Genomic DNA, 18998 nt, shown 5'->3' with positions numbered 1-18998 from the left:
GCTGTTGAAGGCGGCAGCTCACACCCCCTCCGTCAGGAGCAGGAAGAGAGAGAGAGAGAGATAGAGAGAGACAGAGTTTGTTTTTCAAGCAAAAATCAATATGTGCCCTTCGAGCTTTTAAGTATGCGAAGCACCATGCAGCATGTCGTTTCAGGAAGCAGCTGCACAAAAGATAGCAACGTGAAGATAATCTTTCAGCATTTTTAGACGAGCGTCCATATCGTCTAGGTGTGCGAACAGCCCCCCTGCTCAATCCCCCTACGTCAGGATCAGAGAAAGTCAGCGCAAGAGAGAGAGAAAAGTAAGTTGGGTAGCTTCTCAGCCATCTGCCAATAGCGTCCCTTGTATGAAATCAACTGGGCAAACCAACTGAGGAAGCATCTACCAGAAATTAAAAGACCCATTGTCCGCAGAAATCTGCGAACCAGCAAAAAATCTGCGATATATATTTAAATATGCTTACATATAAAATCTGCGATGGAGTGAAGCCGCGAAAGGCGAAGCGCGATATAGCGAGGGATTACTGTAATCATTTTTATATGAATAGTATTGGGTTGTGGAACGAATCATCCGAGCTTCCATTATTTCTTATGGGGAAATTCACTTTGATATACGAGTGCTTTGGACTGCAAGCATGTTTCCAGAACGAATTATGCTCTTAAACCGAGGTTCCACTGTACTTGTATTTTCCTTGAAAACCTGGACTCATCTTCCTGTCTCTCGTGCAACTCTGTGAAGCAAGCGTGACAATACCTGTATAAAAACACAGTGCTTCTTAAAGTGCAAAAAATATTTTATTTGAAAATGAGATATTAGATATATTTTTTTAAAACAGAAATACAGGTAATGAACACAGAATGAAAACAAGATGTTAAATGTCATTTTCTAAAAATAGAAATATAGGTATGAACACAGAATGAAAATGAGACATTAGATGTAATTTTTTAAATAGAAATACAGAATGAAAACAAGTCATTAGATGAAGATGAAGGCGAGATTCCAAAATGCTTTTGCTATGTCATTTATTCTTCATTCCGGAATCAACTTTATTTAGAATTGTTAAAATTTCTTTCAGCATAAACTTATTGCATTTCTCCCTTTTTTGTTCTTCTCAAAGAAAACTTTGAGAAGCGCTATGAAACTCGAACAGTTCAATATCTGCACACAATACAACTACCCACATGGATGCTCTGTGGAGCACTAACTCAGAATTCAGCTATGTGTATGATATCACGCCTACTTACTCACAAAGACTGCCCGAGACTGGACATTTTGCAACAGATTGCCTCTCTCTTTGAGACAACCTGTTACAGTGTTCCTGAGACTTGGCGCGGAAAGTGTAGGAGTGGCATTACATATTTTTGCATCGCATTAGTATCATTGTTGGACATTTTTGATTGAAAAAAAACATTTGTTATACTGAGATTTACATTTCATTAAAACAAGATTTGCTTAACATTATCTTCTATAAATGTATGTCCAGGCCCACAAAAAGTATTCGTTATTCTGAAAATTTCATTACTTCGGTATTCGCTATAACAGGATTTAACCTGTAGTAGTTTCCTAACAGCACTTCACTGTTTAGTTTAAATTCTAGTGATTCACATGTTGCATCACTACATTGCACATGTAGTATTTCTTAAGCCTTGAATTGCATTGTACTGCATTTAATTATAACTCAAATCCCTATTGATGTTTTAAGGTGATAACAGTGCTGCAACATATAAATACTAGTCTCTCTATTATAAAAAAAAAATCCTGGAAAGGAAAAGCAGGGCAACAAGACGTGATGTTCTTGGAAGTTCTCGGAAGACACTTAAAAGACCTGTGAGACAAAAGAGACTGGCCACGGAGCGTGTCGCGGGGACCATAAACATGAGACTTGGTGTCAAGAGATTGTCCCAGGGCCGTCTCACGGGGACGTGGAACATGAGATTCTTGCAAGACACGCCCTACTTACAAACAATATCAAATAAGAGCACAGCCAGCAAAACACTCAGTCGTGTAAAGGCACGTAGCACACACAGATCGAGGGCTCTCAGCACATATAAAGCATATAGGGCGGAGTACAGCACGGAAGACCGATAGTGGGGTATTGATTGATGCGGTAAGGGGAAGCGAGACCCGGGGGAGGAGGGGTTTGCAGAGGGTGCTAGAAAGTTGTGTTTGGGGTTACGAAGTCGCCGATTGTTCAAGTAAAACGTTTGTGACACTTTATTATGTCAGTCGCTACAGTATCAAAAAAAAGATAGTAAAGATCGCATTAGCGCAAACAAAAGGTAATTAATCATCAGAACCAAGTGCAATTGAAAAAATAGCAGGACAAATCGAGGTCAGAAATAAAAGGCAAAGAGTGGAAAACAAAGTCTTTTTGCCTTTGCATCATTCAATGCACAAAATGTGGATTTACACAATGCTGGACCATATGCTATGAGAATCTGTGGTCCCGCAACTGTTAAAGCAATGACAAGCTTAACTTCAAAGAATACACAGTTCGGTCAAGTGTATATTTATGATCACAGAAAAGCAATGTAAATTTTAACAGTCGACAAGAAAGGTAATGTATATATTCTGCGAATAACATTAGACACCAAAGGAGATCGTGATATGCCATTTGTATTAGAATGTTTACAGTTTACCGTGAGAATAGCTTTTGCTATGACAATTAACAAATCACAGGGACAAACATTATAAAAAGTCAGATTATTTATTAGAGAAACAGAAACAATATTCACTCACGGGCAGTTACATGTTGCGTTGTCACAATACGTCTCCAAAAACAGAATCAAAATTCAATGCGTTCTTCAAGAAAAGGTAATTCCAAATATTGTTTTTAATGAAGCTTTACAGTAAAAGTGCAAATGAATTGTGCTACATTTAAGTATAAGTCAGATCCCTATTAATTCATTAAGGTAACAACAGTGCTGTAACATAAAAAGAGTAGATTCAAACACATAAAACACTTGTTTCATTTCACACATGAGCTCAGTTTTTCTAATGATTCAGTGTTGTCAATTTGGTGGTACTATAGTTGCTATGGGGATGCAACAGTCTGTCCCTAGATGCTGTAAGGTTGTTTGGGCTCTGTGTAGCCTAAAGGGTAAGATGCGGTATTGCCAATGGCTACTAAGGGTGCTGAACGCGGTTTTCTCCTTTGCAGACTCTGTCAAGGGGATCTTCCAGTATCCGTTCGTCATGTCGAGACTGGACAGATAGTGGGCTCCAGCCCGGACGTCGTCCACCCTTGGCATAGGATAAGCATCAAAACAGCAGACTTTATTAACCCAGTGGAAGTTGTTGCAGAAGCACCAACTCCCATCAGGTTTGGGGATCAGTACGATAGGACTAGACCAGGGACTGTGACTCTCCTCGATCACATCCATGTCCAACATGCATATTTTTTCCAGCTCCACCTGAACTTGTTTCCCCTCAGGGTGGTACAGATATTTTCTCACAATGACTCCTGGCTTAGTCATGATATAGGTATGGCATAGGTTACTAGCATTGTCTGCCCTGGTCTATAATCAACCACACCCCTTACCTTGGCAATGGTAGCTGCCAGGCTCTGCTTCTGCCAGGGACTGAGGTTTTCCCCATAATAAGCTGTTCAGTGTCCCCATATGAGGCTTCCTCAAGGGAAGTTGCGGCACCTGGTTCAGCCTGTTCATGCCAGTGCTTGAGAAGGTTCACATGGTATATCCACTCAGAGGGATGCCAGTTAAGTTGGTGTATTAAATATGTATTAAATGGTGTATTAAATTATTTACCAGCGCTTTTTGCTCCCTGACCTCTCACAGGACCTGCCAGTGGCCCCACAGCTTGGAATGAGATGAGCAGAATAGGACCATTACACAGTCCCCCAGGCGTAATTTTTGCAGACACATTCCTCAGGTTTACAGGCAGGGCATGACTGTGCTGAGCTGCTTTCAAGTGATCACCAACCAGTTTCTAAACTGGTCCCGTAAGTTTGCAACATAATCAAGAATGTTGTGGCAAGGGCACACTGCTTCCTCTGGCCTCTGAATAGCGAGTGGTGTAGTCTACTAGGACATGAACGTACTTATGTCCCCAAGCCAAAGGTTCGAGCAGACTGACTTTATCTATGTCGATACCTACATCATTGATCAGCAGGGCAAAAGAAACATGCAGTGATTCTTGTAGGGTTTTTTCATGTCCCAGATGCCCCTCAGTAAGTGAGTGTGCACAAGGTTGCATACCTGTCGGTGGTAAAGGTAGATGACTAACAACTGGGTCCATATCACACCCTGAGGCTCGGTCACCCAATATAACTCAATGTAGCACAAAATGGAGTTTGAGAGGCATAGAGGATTCAATCATCTAACCGTCCACAGAGGCTACTGCATTCCTTGCAAACGTCAAGGAACTGTAGTTCTACTGCTCAAGTTTAATAGGGGCAGGCAGATAGTAAAACTGAAGCTGCAGGGATACTAGGGAGCATGGTGCCAGTTGACGTGGTGGCGTAAGTGGTTGGGACTGCCGTCATTAGCCATGTCATCAATGTCACCCACATTATACTGGGTTGCCACACCCTTACCTGATCGCTTGAATGGCAGGGTATCACCTTGTAGCGGTTATCTCCATCCATCACAAGATACCAGTCTGAGAGCCGATGTGGGCGATCCCCGTTGGCTTCTCTTTGCGGCTAGCCTCTTCCCAGTATCACGGCACTACCACCAAATGCAGATGTCAGAGGCTCCTTTGGGTGAGCAGATGGTGATAGGATAGCATTGGCCTTCACTATGTATACAGATAAGATGGAGCCATTTTCCATTGCATTTTTGTGGGCGGCAATAATGGTGGTGTTGCTGCCAAAGTCATGTAGCGCAAGGACAAGTGTCCATTGACTAGAGCCACACCTGTAAGAGGGAACAACAGATGGATATTCGCGTCTGCATGTCCATAGCTTTCTCTGTGAGCCCATCAACAGTCCCTTTAATCTTCTGCTTTGGAATAGTTGGATATTCTGTGCCTCAGCTTCCTGCAGCAGTAGCAATGGATCTGCACAGGGGAATGTTCCCAGACTCTAGCCTTGGCACTCAGAACACTCAGACACGCTTGTTGTCCTCAGGCTTTTTTCTCAGCAGGGCGGTGTGATGACTCTCCAATATGACAACCAGTTCCTCCATGGCGGCCCAGGAATGTCTTTTGAAGGAACACACAAAATGCTCTAGGGGGTGTGGACAAAGTAGTCTGCCGTGACCATTTCCACCTTCTGTACTTCTGTGTTCTCACCAGGGCGTAGACAGCGGGCTGACTTGCCCCACAAGTTAAACACCTGGGATCGCACTGAATGTTAACAATTGAACAGCCAGTCCTGGCAACGCTGTGTCTGACAGACCTTGGTAAGCCCATAGCTGGCCACAATTTCCCTCTTCGGGGTAGGGTAATCCATATCAACATGATCTTCCTTATCATATTAGGCACATTGTGTCTCCACCCAACAAAAAAGGAACTAGAAGGTGCGCCCACTCCAGTATATATATATATATATATATATATATATATATATATATATGTTTGCTAAATTTTTTAAGCAGTAACTCAGAATTCTAATTTTTCATAATGGCTTCTGTTAGTAGTCAAGCATTTTGTCAGTTTTGTCTATAAACCTGGAATATTACTGAAAGTTTGCCATATAAAACCCTTATACCTTTGACCTCTTTCCATTTGTGTTAATTGCTAAATTTATAATTTAGTAGTTCTCTACATTCTTGTTTAAGAAAGTACCTGCAGTCAGTAAATCTAAAGGAAGTATTTTTGTTTTCAGTGGTGCTACTATATTATTTTATTCATCTCTGCAGCTCAACATGAAATCACAATACTCTGCTTAAGTATTGCTTCTAAATATTGGTCTATGTATTTTTACCACGTAAACCAAGTAAACGCCAAGTAACTAAGTTATGCTAATCAAACCTGAGACATGACATCATGACGTCCGGTCAGCACCGAAGAACCTACCATAATAAACAAATTATCACATTGGGCATAAATAAAGAGGGGTATTAGACAAAAGCTGATGGGGTTAACACTGTTGTAGCTGTGTGTATCAAGGGTTTCCAAGAGAGTTCAAAATGTAGCTAATATAAAAATTAAGCATTTAGTATGACTTGTGTACAAAAAAATCCATAGCCCAAATGTGGTCATTTTAAAAGTTTTAGTGAAATTCAAAACAATCAGTTCACACAAAAAATAAAGGAGAAAGTTGATAATACACACAGAAAAGAAAAAAAAATATTGCTTATGATATTTTGTTTAAGACTTACGTGTCTTGGTTGCATTTCTTAACATTTCTATACGTTACCACATACACTAGAACCATACGCATGTAATGGAAAGCTAAAGGTGCCTTTATACGTTCCTGTCTAACAGTTCAACCTTCTGTCTAGTTGCCTATCTAGAAATCTCTATAGTCACACCAGAACATTAATAGCATTCCATTAACATGTTAACTTTAGGGAGTAAAACAAAATCTTTCATTATGTATGTAGTTATGTGAAATCTACATTCTATTAAAATGAAACACAAACTTAAATGAATTTACCATTAATATTAACTTACGTTTCTAACCGCTAATTGTTTATTGCAAGGAGCAGGGACAATAACTGCTTTTTACTTAAATATGAGCCACAAAGTTATCATAAACTATATATATATATATATATATATATATATATATATATATATATATATAGATTGAACAACCATAAAAGCACAAAACACATATTTAAGAATTTCTCCTTTCAATAATTTGCAGTTTAAATAGCAGACATGGCTGGGTCTGTCTAGTGTGCTGGTTTTGGTTTGCGCAAAAAACTCTTCTGACTGCACCTTTGGCACCTGGAATTTGTCTAGATCAAAGTTTCTTCTTGTTGTGGGCCATTTTTAACGTTCTTGACCTATTAGAAAATACTCTTTAGTCCATCTTTTTCAAAACAACTCAGCCATCTATAGAACTTGTTTCCAGCATCTTTGTGTGTAATAGTAATTTTTAGAAAAAAATCTGGGAAGTATGCTAGATGGAAGCTTTAGTAATAGTAAGCAATTACATGTTAGTTCTTCTAAATCCTGAGGATTAATTGACGCCTTTGTTATGAGTCTGTTGTTAATGATTGCTCAACTTTCCGCATTATTATTTGGAGACTTTCATCATTAAGTATTTCTTGGTTAAGTACTGATTTGAGAATTTTTCATATGTTTCAAATCTGTCTTTCCAACTTTCCGCCATGATAAAAGATTGATAGTGAGTTGAAAATCCTTTCGATTTCTTTTTTTGCGATGACGTTGGTTAAGGCTTTTAACTGCTTCATGTACAGTAGCTCTCTTTCAGCTGCAGCAAAGTTTATTCCATTATTTGAGTGCATAATTTTAACTTGTCCTCTTTTGCAAATGAATCGATGCATGGTACTGATACAAGTATCAGTGTCCAAGCTTTGTGCAATCTCAATTTGTTCAGCTCTAATTATTAAACAAGTGAAAATTACAACATACCTCTTGACCAAACTTCGTTTTTTTTAACTTGAAAAGTTAATCAACTCCAAAAATGCTGTTTTCATTTTGCAATATATACATTCATAATTTTATAATGTCTGGGGGCTTAGATTTTCTATGTGTTCTAAGGTTTTTTGTAATTTTACAGAAGCATTTTAGAGTTAACCAGCCAATGACAGGAGAATGACTTAAACAGCTTAAGTAAAAATAGAGTTGTCAATTTTCTTCAAATTAAATGGCAAAGTTAGCTTTTCTATATCAAGAAAATTTGAGTTGGAACAAAAATATGAGAACAGAGGGATAAAACAATCTAAAAGATAATGCATTGCTTTGCTCCATTTTTATCCTTTTCTAGTTATTAACAAACTCTGCATCTTGAGCATTTTTGAATCAGCATAAGATATTTAAACTGTCAGAATACAATTAAAATATGTGTAATGTACTTCAAACACAAAAATAAAACAGATTCCAAATGTTAAGTGCTGCAAAAAAAAGTCAAGAAAGATGTAATGAAATATCAAGCAATATCTCAAGCAAACAATTCAGGGTCCTGGGTGCCAGAATTTGTCCTGGAATTTTTGAGTATACAATAGAATGCAATTCTGAACAGAGTAAAAGTCCATTTCTGGGGATACTTTCATGCACACACACCTTCACTCACTCATACAGAAACTGTTTTTTAGGTTCCCAAAGAACCTAACGTGTGCATTTGAGCAGAATACTGGTGTGTCCAGAGTAAAACTCAGGCACCCCAGTAAGAAAGGAGAACTCTATATTGACTGTGACTTGGCCTGGGTTTCAAACACAGTTTCTGAGCTGTGAGGTAGTACCACTAATTTCACCAACAACAATATTTATTGGTTGTTATGTAAATTTTAAACCAAAAAAACTTAACAGTGGGCGGCACGGTGGCGCAGTGGGTAGCGCTGCTGCCTCGCAGTTGGGAGATCTGGGGACCCGGGTTCACTTCCCGGGTCCACCCTGCGTGGAGTTTGCATGTTCTCCCCGTGTCTGCGTGGGTTTCCTCCGGGCGCTCCGGTTTCCTCCCACAGTCCAAAGACATGCAGGTTAGGTGGATTGGCGATTCTCAATTGGCCCTACTGTGTGCTTGGTGTGTGGGTGTGTTTGTGTGTGTCCTGCGGTGGGTTGGCACCCTGCCCAGGATTGGTTCCCTGCCTTGTGCCCTGTGTTGGCTGGGATTGGCTCCAGCAGACCCCCGTGACCCTGTGTTCGGATTCAGCGGGTTGGAAAATGGATGGATGGATGGAAAAACTTAACATTCACATTCAAATAACAAGCCTTCTTCATTATAGCATCAAATAATAATCCGATATTCTAAAGCATTCCATACTAGCTTATAACCAGTATCTGTTGACAATATACTAAACAGCAAAGTGAAAATTGCAATTTTACTGCAATCAATTACTGAATATTACTTAATGTAGGCAAGAAATACACAAAATCTTTAAGCCTGCTTAATATACGTTTGTGGCCAGTCACATCTAAACTTGCACTCAAGTCGAGTTGCATAATAACTGCACCATTCTCTGCATATGAGTATATTGGAAATCATTTGGACTCAGTTTCTGTGCTGAAAGTACAGCACAAGATTCACCAAATACTTTTACAAATAAACTTGTTTTTTTTGAAAGTTTGGAAAAGGTTAGAGGAAAAAGTTACATTTGAAATATGTGACAATGACCCTTTTGGAAATATGGTCCTGAATATAGGTAGCCAAAAAAGAAATATTAAGGATGTTAAGCATGGAATTAGTACTTTCTGTGCATTTTTTTTCAGAAGTGAGTCTAAGATGCAGTTTATTGGCTTTATTTTATAATTAGTAGCATTTCATTTACTGTCCTAAATTTATTATGATACTAAGAAAACAGACTGATATATTGTGACCCAATTTTATTTGATCTGGAGATTGCCCACTCAATATTCTCCTTAATGCTGTCTACATTATTTTAAAAGAAATTCATATAATTATTAGTAACATTAAAAGGAATTTTTGGTAATGTTAGTTATTTCTCTGAATGAAGAATTTTTCTCAGAATCCGCTTCTCTGTACCTCTTTAAGGTTGTCAATCAAGACAGACGTATGCTGTTTTATACAGTAGAAGAGGAGGTCTCTTCCAACCCAATAAATAATTCAAGAGAAAGATATCAGTTTTCACATGAAACCCTGCCATGATGTTCAATCAGCAGGCTTAAATGTCTCTTAACTTTTTCAGCTTTATTACTTTTATAGCAATAAACCTATGAGTAGTGCTATTCTATAATATTGTCTTTAAGCATAGGGTGAAAACCATTTACTTTTCAGTATATACCTTTAAACATACAATTTAAAGTGAAACAGTGAGCACATAACACATGGACATCAAAACAAAATACTGAAATATCACACTGCCACTGCTCACTGAACAGGTTTTATTAATATTACACTATTTTAGGCATGTACTCTAGGCTTTAGCATCATAAATAAAAATGCTTAGTAAATTATATATGAAACTTTTTAAAATTTGTTCCAGAGTAGTCTATTTAAATTTGCTTTCTTGTTTGGAAAACCTTTCATCATTATAAGTATAGACATTTCCCTAAAACTTTGTTTTTGTGTGTTTTTATTTGTCTAATTGCTTATTTCTCTTTTGGTCTCAGAGAATTTAAAGAAATTGCTGACACAGAGCTTCACATGGATATGTGGTAAGTGATTTTATTATATCCATCCATCATCCAACCCGCTATATCCTAACTACAGGGTCACGGGGGTCTGCTAGAGCCAAACCCAGCCAACACAGGGCACAAGGCAGGAAACAAACCCCGGGCAGGGTGCCAGCCCACCACAGGAAACACACAAACAAACACCAAGCACACACTAGGGACAATTTAGGATCGCCAATGCACGTAACCTGCATATCTTTGGATTGTGGGAGGAAACTGGAGTACCCGGAGGAAACCCACACAGACACGGGGAGAACATGCAAACTCTACGCTGGGAGGACCCGGGAAGCGAACCCAGGTCTCCTAACTGCGAGGCAGCAACGCAACCACTGTGCCACCATGCTGCGATTTTATCAAATGTTGATTTAAAATAGTTTTTTAAAACATGAGTCATATTCTAGGTCTAAAAAAATAATAAGCGAGTGCTACTGAGTAGTAAATATCTTATTTATTTTAGGGAGGTTGGAGTGCATAAGAGACTAGAGTTTAACAAAATCTTTCCAGAGGATACATATTTTCACAACATTATCCATTTTTTGCATCAGTCTCTGAATGCTTTTTTAACCATCATCGTCATAATTTATGTTGATTTTTAGAACATTAGAACAATCTACACGATAACATTTGCCATTCCTATCCACGTAAGTCTTCTTAAAAAATATCAAGTCGAGTTTTGAAAGTCACTAAAGTCCTACTGTTTACGACACTATTTGGTAGCGTATTCCAAGTGTCTATGGTTCTCTGTGTAAAGAGAATCTATCTAATGTTTGTGTGAAATTTACCCTTAACAAGTTTCCAACTCTGTTCCCATATTCTTGATGAACTTATTTTAAAATAACAGTTTCGATCCACCTTCATAATTTTAAACATTTCAATCTTGTCTCCTCTTAATTATCTTTTGCGTAAACTGAAAAGGCTCAGCTCTTTTAGTCTTTCCTCATAATTCATCCCCTGTAGCCCAGTAATCAGCCTAATTGATCTTCTCTGGAATTTTTGTAAACTGGAGACCAAAACTGCACACAGTACTCCAGATAAGGCCTCACTAGTGTGTTATAAAGTCTGAGCATAACATCCTTGGACTTGTACTCTACACATTGTGGTATATAACCTAAAATTTTGTTAGACTTTTTAATGACTTCGGAACACTGTCGGGAAGTCGATAACTTAGAGTCCATTATGACTCCTAAATCCTTCTCATAAGGTGTACTTTTAATTTTCAGACCTTCCATTGTATATTCCAACAAAACATTGTTACTTCCTACATGTAATACTTTACAGTTACTTACATTAAATTCCATCTGCCACAAATCTGCCCAAGTCTGTATGCTGTCGTAGTCCATCTATAATGATTCAACAGATTATAGATTATCTGTCAATCCATCTAGCTTGGTATCATCTACAAACTTAACCAGCTATTTACTTATATTCCTATCCTAATCATTTATATACAGTATATTAAAAATAACAGCAGCCCAAGCGTTGACCCCTGAGGGAACACCATTCTTAACATCAGCCAATTCTGATAGGGTCTGAGCCAGTTCAACAAACCACATCCTGAACTCCACTTCTTTTAGTTTGTTGCCCAACCTCTCATGTGACTCCTTATCAAATGCTTTCTGAAAGGCCGGATAAATAATATGATATGCTCCACTTTGATCATATCCTTTGGTTTCTTTCTCATAGAATTCCATGTTGGTAAAGCATAACCTCCCTCTTCTGAACCCATGCTGACTGTTCAGTAAAACGCATGTTCTTGCCATGTGTTGCTCAATCTTATCCTTAATAATTCCTAGGGATGCTCCGATCAGATTGTTAAAGGCCAATACCAATCACCGATTTCATGTTACTTGATTGGCCGATTCCAATACTGATTCTGATTTTTTTTTTACCTTTGTCCTTTAGAACACTTTTTACACTAAGCTCCTGCATAACCAGACACATGGAAGCCTTATGTCCTAAACTATAATGTATTTTCATAACTAAACTATAGACCACAGGTGTTCACTGTTATTTTTTTATTATGCAATGAAATTCTGTAGGATTATTGTTCAGTGACAAAAAAATAGTAAAATCGATAAATGTTCCTTAAAATATAAACCTATATATACAAAAATACTATGGGGTTCGTTCCCTGCTCGCTTCACTCACCAACCGCCTGGCCTGCACTACGCACCAGCCACTTCATGTCTCTGCCACTCCCGTTGTGAAGAGGGGGGCTGAACGCACTCCTCCGAAACCCCCTCTTAAATGGTGATACAATGGGAAACAAATACAGTTGTTTTTTTAACCTCCTCTTTGTTCAATCAGCTGCTGGCTTGCTGCTGCTGCTGCCATGCCACATGATCTGTGTCTCACGTGGCGCTTCGAACATTTAAAAGCCTGTACAGCAGCTGTCCTACTCTTTGTCTTTTATTTCTGGCCCTGGGCATGGTTAAATCTCTTGGCACAAAGTCTTTTCTCGTGGGTCGTGATTTCTTGATATTTTTTAGTTTATAATTTAGAAACATAATAAGAATCTGAAAATCTAACAACACCACATTAAAGTTTGATAAATTCTGAAAAGAATGATACCAAACATATATGTGTAAGTTTTAAAATAAGCCTGATTTAAAGCGTGACAAAAAAACATGACATAATAACGTCACATAAAATCGTTGCACAAAATCTTGGTAATTTTAGGCTTAGGATATTATATATATATATATATATATATATATATATATATATATATATATATATATATATATATATATATATATATAGAGAGAGAGAGAGAGAGAGTAGATGTATCCATAATGCATATGGCATAAAATAAAATAAAATGCTTCTTATTAATTAGGAGGGGGAGTCAAGCTAAAGTTACAAAATGGGATTTATTAGAAAATGGAACAAAACTTAACAAAACTGATAATGTCATTTCTCAGTGTAGTCTCCACCCTTCTCAGTGCACTGAATTCCAGCAGAATAAAAGGTTTTGTCTTGTCCTTGTAACCTTTACCTTGGTTCCTCCTTAGTAATCCCTTTTACCAGTGGCTGGTTATCCACTTCCTCACATGTGAGACCTCACAAACGTTTGGAGCATCTGATATTTCTCTGTCTGTATATTTTAATTCCCCTTTAATACTCCTAATGCACTTCACTTTCTCAACTGTTTTTTTACTACTAAAATAATGAGAGAATCTCTTTGGGTATTCTTTAACCGTATCTGCTATACTCCTCTCTTACCACCTTTTAGCCTCCCTGAAATCCTACTTAATAGTTGCCCTCATGTTTTCATACGCCCTATGATTCAAATTGGAGTTATTAGTCTTAAACACTTTATACAGCTGTGTTTTCCTTTGCAGCTTCTTTTCCAACTCTTTATTAATCAACTCCTGTGTTTGTTTTTAATTTCCTTTTAACTCCAAAATTAGCTATGTACCTATCCTGCATTATATCCATCCATCCATTGTCCAACCCGCTGAATCCGAACACAGGGTCACGGGGGTCTGCTGGAGCCAATCCCAGCCAACACGGGGCACAAGGCAGGAACCAATCCCGGGCAGGGTGCCAATCCACCGCAGGACACACACAAACACATCCACACACCAAGCACACACTAGGGCCAATGTAGACTCGCCAATCCACCTAACCTGCATGTCTTTGGACTGTGGGAGGAAACCGGAGCGCCCGGAGGAAACCCACACAGACACGGGGAGAACATGCAAACTCCGTGCAGGGAGGACCTGGGAAGCGAACCCAGGTCCCCAGGTCTCCCAACTGCGAGGCAGCAGCGCTACCCACTGCGCCACCGTGCCGCCCCCTGCATTATATGTGAAACTTTTTTAAAACTTGTTCCACTGCTTCTCAACTGTCTCTGTACTTAAAAGCTTATCCCAGTCTATCCTCTTTTTCCTGGTAAGGGTCATGGTACCACACTAGTCTAGTCTGACCTGTCCTCCTTATCCACAGCAAATGTCACACAGCCCTTCTTGAGGAATATACAAGTACTCCCACAATAGTGAAGAGATAGCAACCTTCACCCCTGTGAGTATCCTTGGATTGCCCCTCAGTTTTCACCAAATTTCTCTGGATGCTGGTGTCCAAGGGAGCTGATCTAGAAAAGCAGCCATTCCACTCTGAGATTCTTCTGTATTTCAGAGTTCTTTATACTATCACATAGGCTGAGCCCAACAATCCAGAGCTTCTAAACATATGTGAGGACAGAGACCAAGTAGTAAATTGACAGCTTTGTCTGTAGACTTGGCTCCCACTTCACAATGGACTGGTGCAATATTTGTATAACTTCTGTACATATTCATGAGTCAGTCTCTCAATCACCTCTGCCCTTTTGTCATATAGCCTCAGATTAATTAAAACAATATGTTGTTGAGGCATGCAGATTTGTACATATAAGTAAGTGTAAAAAATAAATATGTCATGGAATATGTTTTTGTTGCTTTTTTAAATTTATCCACAATATTCCTGCAAATGCTAATTGAAATATTGCTTGAATTTAAAACTGTCACTTTTACTTGTCAAAGCTGGAGTGAGTCTATCAAGTGCTGTTTTGTGATATTTTTATTTATGTCTATATTTATTTATTACATTTTTTTCTAAAGTATTCCTCCATAATTATGAGTATTTAAAGTTAACTTTTGCAATATGTCATCTGTTACAGTTTATTTTGTAATGTTTGTGGTCATAAAATGCAATTCATTTTTCATTGCAACAGATGGTCCATCACAAACATTACCACTGCTATTAATAATCTTATAGCAAATGTTGTGTAACTGCAGCAACAGAAAAACTAGCAATACAGTATGGCTTGATAAAGGAAGATTTAAACAAAAAATGTGACAATTAAGGAATGATAGAGGGTGTATTCATCTCATTCTAGTTGATTAAAAATTCTAATGATCTTCCCTCATTAATGTAGCATCATAAGGGGAAAGAAATATATTGTGTAAATAAATAAACAACTTGCAACCCCTGCGGTAATACCATCAGCTACTTCCTTCTGTGTTGGCTTCATTTAAATTACGTGATGCTTCTAAATTAGATTTAAGTGCTAGATTACTGGGCCAGCTAGTTTTAAAATAACTTTAATGAATTCGTCTTTTTTATAAAGAAGTTCAAAACAGTTTCTCACAAAGAGAAATGGATTTTTTTAATATTGGATAATATCCATCCATTTTCCAACCTGCTGAATCCAAACACAGGGTCACAGGGGTCTGCTGGAGCCAATCCCAGCCAACACAGGGCACAAGGCAGGAACCAAATTCTGGGCAGGGCGCCAACCCACCGCATGACACACACACACACACCAAGCACACACTAGGGCCAATTTAGTATCGCCAATCCACCTAACCTGCATGTCTTTGGACTGTGGGAGGAAACCAGTGCACCTGGAGGAAACCCACGCAGACACGGGGAGAACATGCAAACTCCATGCAGGGAAGCGAACCCGTGTCTCCCAACTGCGAGGCAGCAGCACTACCAATGTGCCACCGTGCCGCCCTATTGAATAATATAAAATATAATTTTGTAATTAACATAAACGGATGCAAAAAATATCTGTCTTTTAATTAATTGTTCAACTATGGCCAGAATAGACCACCGGGGCGAGTACAGCCACCCTAACCCGACACAGACAGGCAGAGACACAAGTGTTGCACAGAACACATTTTTATTTCCATGGGAAAGCATTTTTCTCTCGCTCTCCACAGCAACATAGTCCAAAGCACCAAGCACAAAAATGCTCTTCTTCTCTCTGTCTCTTCCTTTCTCATGCCTCCACTCCTCCAACAAGCTTCGTCCTCTTCCACCCGACTCTGGCTCCTTACAGCTGTGAGAGTGAGACGGCTCCTTTAAAGCTGGTCCTGGGAGTACTCCAGGTGGCTCATTAATCAGACCCAAATCAATCCCAGGAGAGGTGAAAGTCCAAAGTAGGGCTCTGCAGCTCTTCCTGGTGGCCCTACTCCAACTCCCAGCGTTCCCTGTGAGAATCCATGATGCCACATCCACCCAAGATGGCTGCCCTCTAATGTCCCAGGAGAGGTTGTGGTTGTGCCTTACAGATGCCCTCTCCCCTGATTCTTTCATCCAGCTTGCATCCTGGCCAGGTAATGGCTGTGCCTGCCCATCATGCCAGTTTACAGTGACAGAGAGGAAAACAAAAACTTTAGTCAACACCATCTGTACAGTAGCTGCTGGTGAGTAAGGCAGGATCAAACATAAGCCAAACGTGTGCCAAATGAAATTGTCAGTCAAGAAAGGTTCATTTTAAAAACGTTTAGTGAAAATTCAAATTAAACAGTCCACACAAGAATAGAGAATTTGTTACACACATAGAATAAAAAGCAAAAAAAAAGGAAAAATGTTTCTTCTTGTTAAACTTAAGTTGTTTCTAAACTTAAGGATGAGTTATTTCTCTATGCTCTACTTCACATTCAGTACTTTCTAAAAGTACAACTCTACACATACAACTGAGCACATTAAGGCATGGTTTGAATTCGTGTGACTTCCATGCCTTACTCATGGAAAGACACGTAACTAACTGAGACTAATCTATTGTCAGAAGGACAAGAAATAGTTAGAATATACCAATTCAATTCAGCTTGTGGGGGCGATAAGAACCTCCCATATACAGTGCATCCAGAAAGTATTCACAGCGCATCACTTTTTCCACCTTTTGTTATGTTACAGCCTTATTCCAAAATGGATTAAATTCATTTTTTTCCTCAGAATTCTACACACAACACCCCATAATGACAACGTGAAAAAAGTTTACTTGAGGTTTTTGCAAATTTATTAAAAATAAAAAAACTGAGAAATCACGTGTACATAAGTATTCACAGCCTTTGCTCAATAATTTGTCGATGAACCTTTGGCAGCAATTACAGCTTCAAGTCTTTTTGAATATGATGCCACAAGCTTGGCACACCTATCCTTGGCCAGTTTCGCCCATTCCTCTTTGCAGCACCTCTCAAGCTCCATCAGGTTGGATGGGAAGCGTCGGTGCACAGCCATTTTAAGATCTCTCCAGAGATGTTCAATCGGATTCAAGTCTGGGCTCTGGCTGGGCCACTCAAGGACATTCACAGAGTTGTCCTGAAGCCACTCCTTTGATATCTTGGCTGTGTGCTTAGGGTCGTTGTCCTGCTGAAAGATGAACCGTCACCCCAGTCTGAGGTCAAGAGTGCTCTGGAGCAGGTTTTCATCCAGGATGTCTCTGTACATTGCTGCAGTCATCTTTCCCTTTGTCCTGACTAGTCTCCCAGTTCCTGCCACTGAAAACATTCCCACAGCATGATGCTGCCACCACCATGCTTCACTGTAGGGATGGTGCCAGGTTTCCTCCAAACGTGACGCCTGGCATTCACACCAAAGAGTTCAATCTTTGTCTCATCAGACCAGAGAATTTTCTTTCTCATGGTCTGAGAGTCCTTCAGGTGCCTTTTGGCAAACCAGGCGGGGTGTCATGTGCCTTTTACTAAGGAGTGGCTTCCATCTGGCCATCTCTACCATACAGGCCTGATTGGTGGATTGCTGCAGAGATGGTTGTCCTTCTGGAAGGTTCTCCTCTCTCCACACAGGACCTCTGGAGCTCTGACAGAATGACCATCGGGTTCTTGGTCACCTCCCTGACTAAGGCCCTTCTCCCCCGATCGCTCAGTTTAGATGGCCGGCCAGCTCTAGGAAGAGTCCTGGTGATTTCGAACTTCTTCCACTTATGGATGATGGAGACCACTGTGCTCATTGGAACCTTCAAACCAGCAGAAATTTTTCTGTAACCTTCCCCAGATTTGTGCCTCGAGACAATCCTGTCTCTGAGGTCTACAGACAATTCCTTTGACTTCATGCTTGGTTTGTGCTCTGACATGAACTGTCAACTGTGGGACCTTATATAGACAGGTGTGTGCCTTTCCAAATCATGTCCAGTCAACTGAATTTACCACAGGTGGACTCCAGTTAAGCTGCAGAAACATCTCAAGGATGATCAGGGGAAACAGGATGCACCTGAGCTCAATTTCGAGCTTCATGGCAAAGGCTTTGAATACTTATGTACATGTGCTTTCTCAATTTTTTTATTTTTAATAAATTTGCAAAAACCTCAAGTAAATTTTTTTCACTTTGTCATTATGGGATGTTGTGTGTAGAATTCTGAGGTAAAAAATGAATTTAATCCATTTTGGAATAAGGCTGTAACATAACAAAATGTGGAAAAAGTGATGCGCTGTGAATACTTTCTGGATGCACTGTACTATGCACTAATTTATAGGCAAACATTTAATATAACTTAAATAACTAACAAATGGCTTTTACACCATCCCTAGAGAAATTAAAATGAAAAGTGCGATGGCAGCTTACACCTGTAGCTATAGACACTTAAGTACGCGAGTGACTCTCCACACTACTGCTTAGACAGGGCAGTCCCCATGCTGACACTTCAGTACATGAGCAATGATACTGAGAATGCAGTCAGCCTTCTTTTTTGGGGCACATACACCATCAGATCTAAACACTAGCGTGCAGAGTCGCCTGCGTACTGAAGAGCCTATAGCTCCGGTTGGAAGCTGCCATCGCACTTTTCGTAACCAATCTTTTCCTGAATAAGAAGTGGCATTGCACATGTACTTTGTCAGCATGCCCGTGTCGATCAAGCACAGGAAGCTCTGCAGTCTACTTGTGACTTTACGCTGTAGGAAGTTAAGTAAATATCCATCCATCCATTATCCAACCCGCTATATCCTAACTACAGGGTCACAAGGGTCTGCTGGATCCAA

General features: G+C 39.5%; 1 protein-coding gene across 3 annotated transcripts in view; it reads left to right on the top strand.

The window, feature by feature from the left end:
• The window catches only part of unc13d (unc-13 homolog D (C. elegans)), a 407222-nt gene that overhangs the window by 116811 nt on the left and 271413 nt on the right, over positions 1-18998 (top strand). For all 3 annotated transcript variants that reach the window (XM_051936229.1, XM_051936228.1, XM_051936230.1), the window contains one exon: positions 10168-10212. In XM_051936229.1, the coding sequence (XP_051792189.1) occupies positions 10168-10212 (45 nt within the window). The remainder of the gene's footprint in view (positions 1-10167; positions 10213-18998) is intronic.

This window comes from Erpetoichthys calabaricus, chromosome 14, assembly GCF_900747795.2.
Source record: "Erpetoichthys calabaricus chromosome 14, fErpCal1.3, whole genome shotgun sequence".
NCBI lineage: Eukaryota > Metazoa > Chordata > Cladistia > Polypteriformes > Polypteridae > Erpetoichthys > Erpetoichthys calabaricus.
Note: the sequence above shows the minus strand (reverse complement) of the source record. Positions and strands in the feature narration are given on the sequence as shown.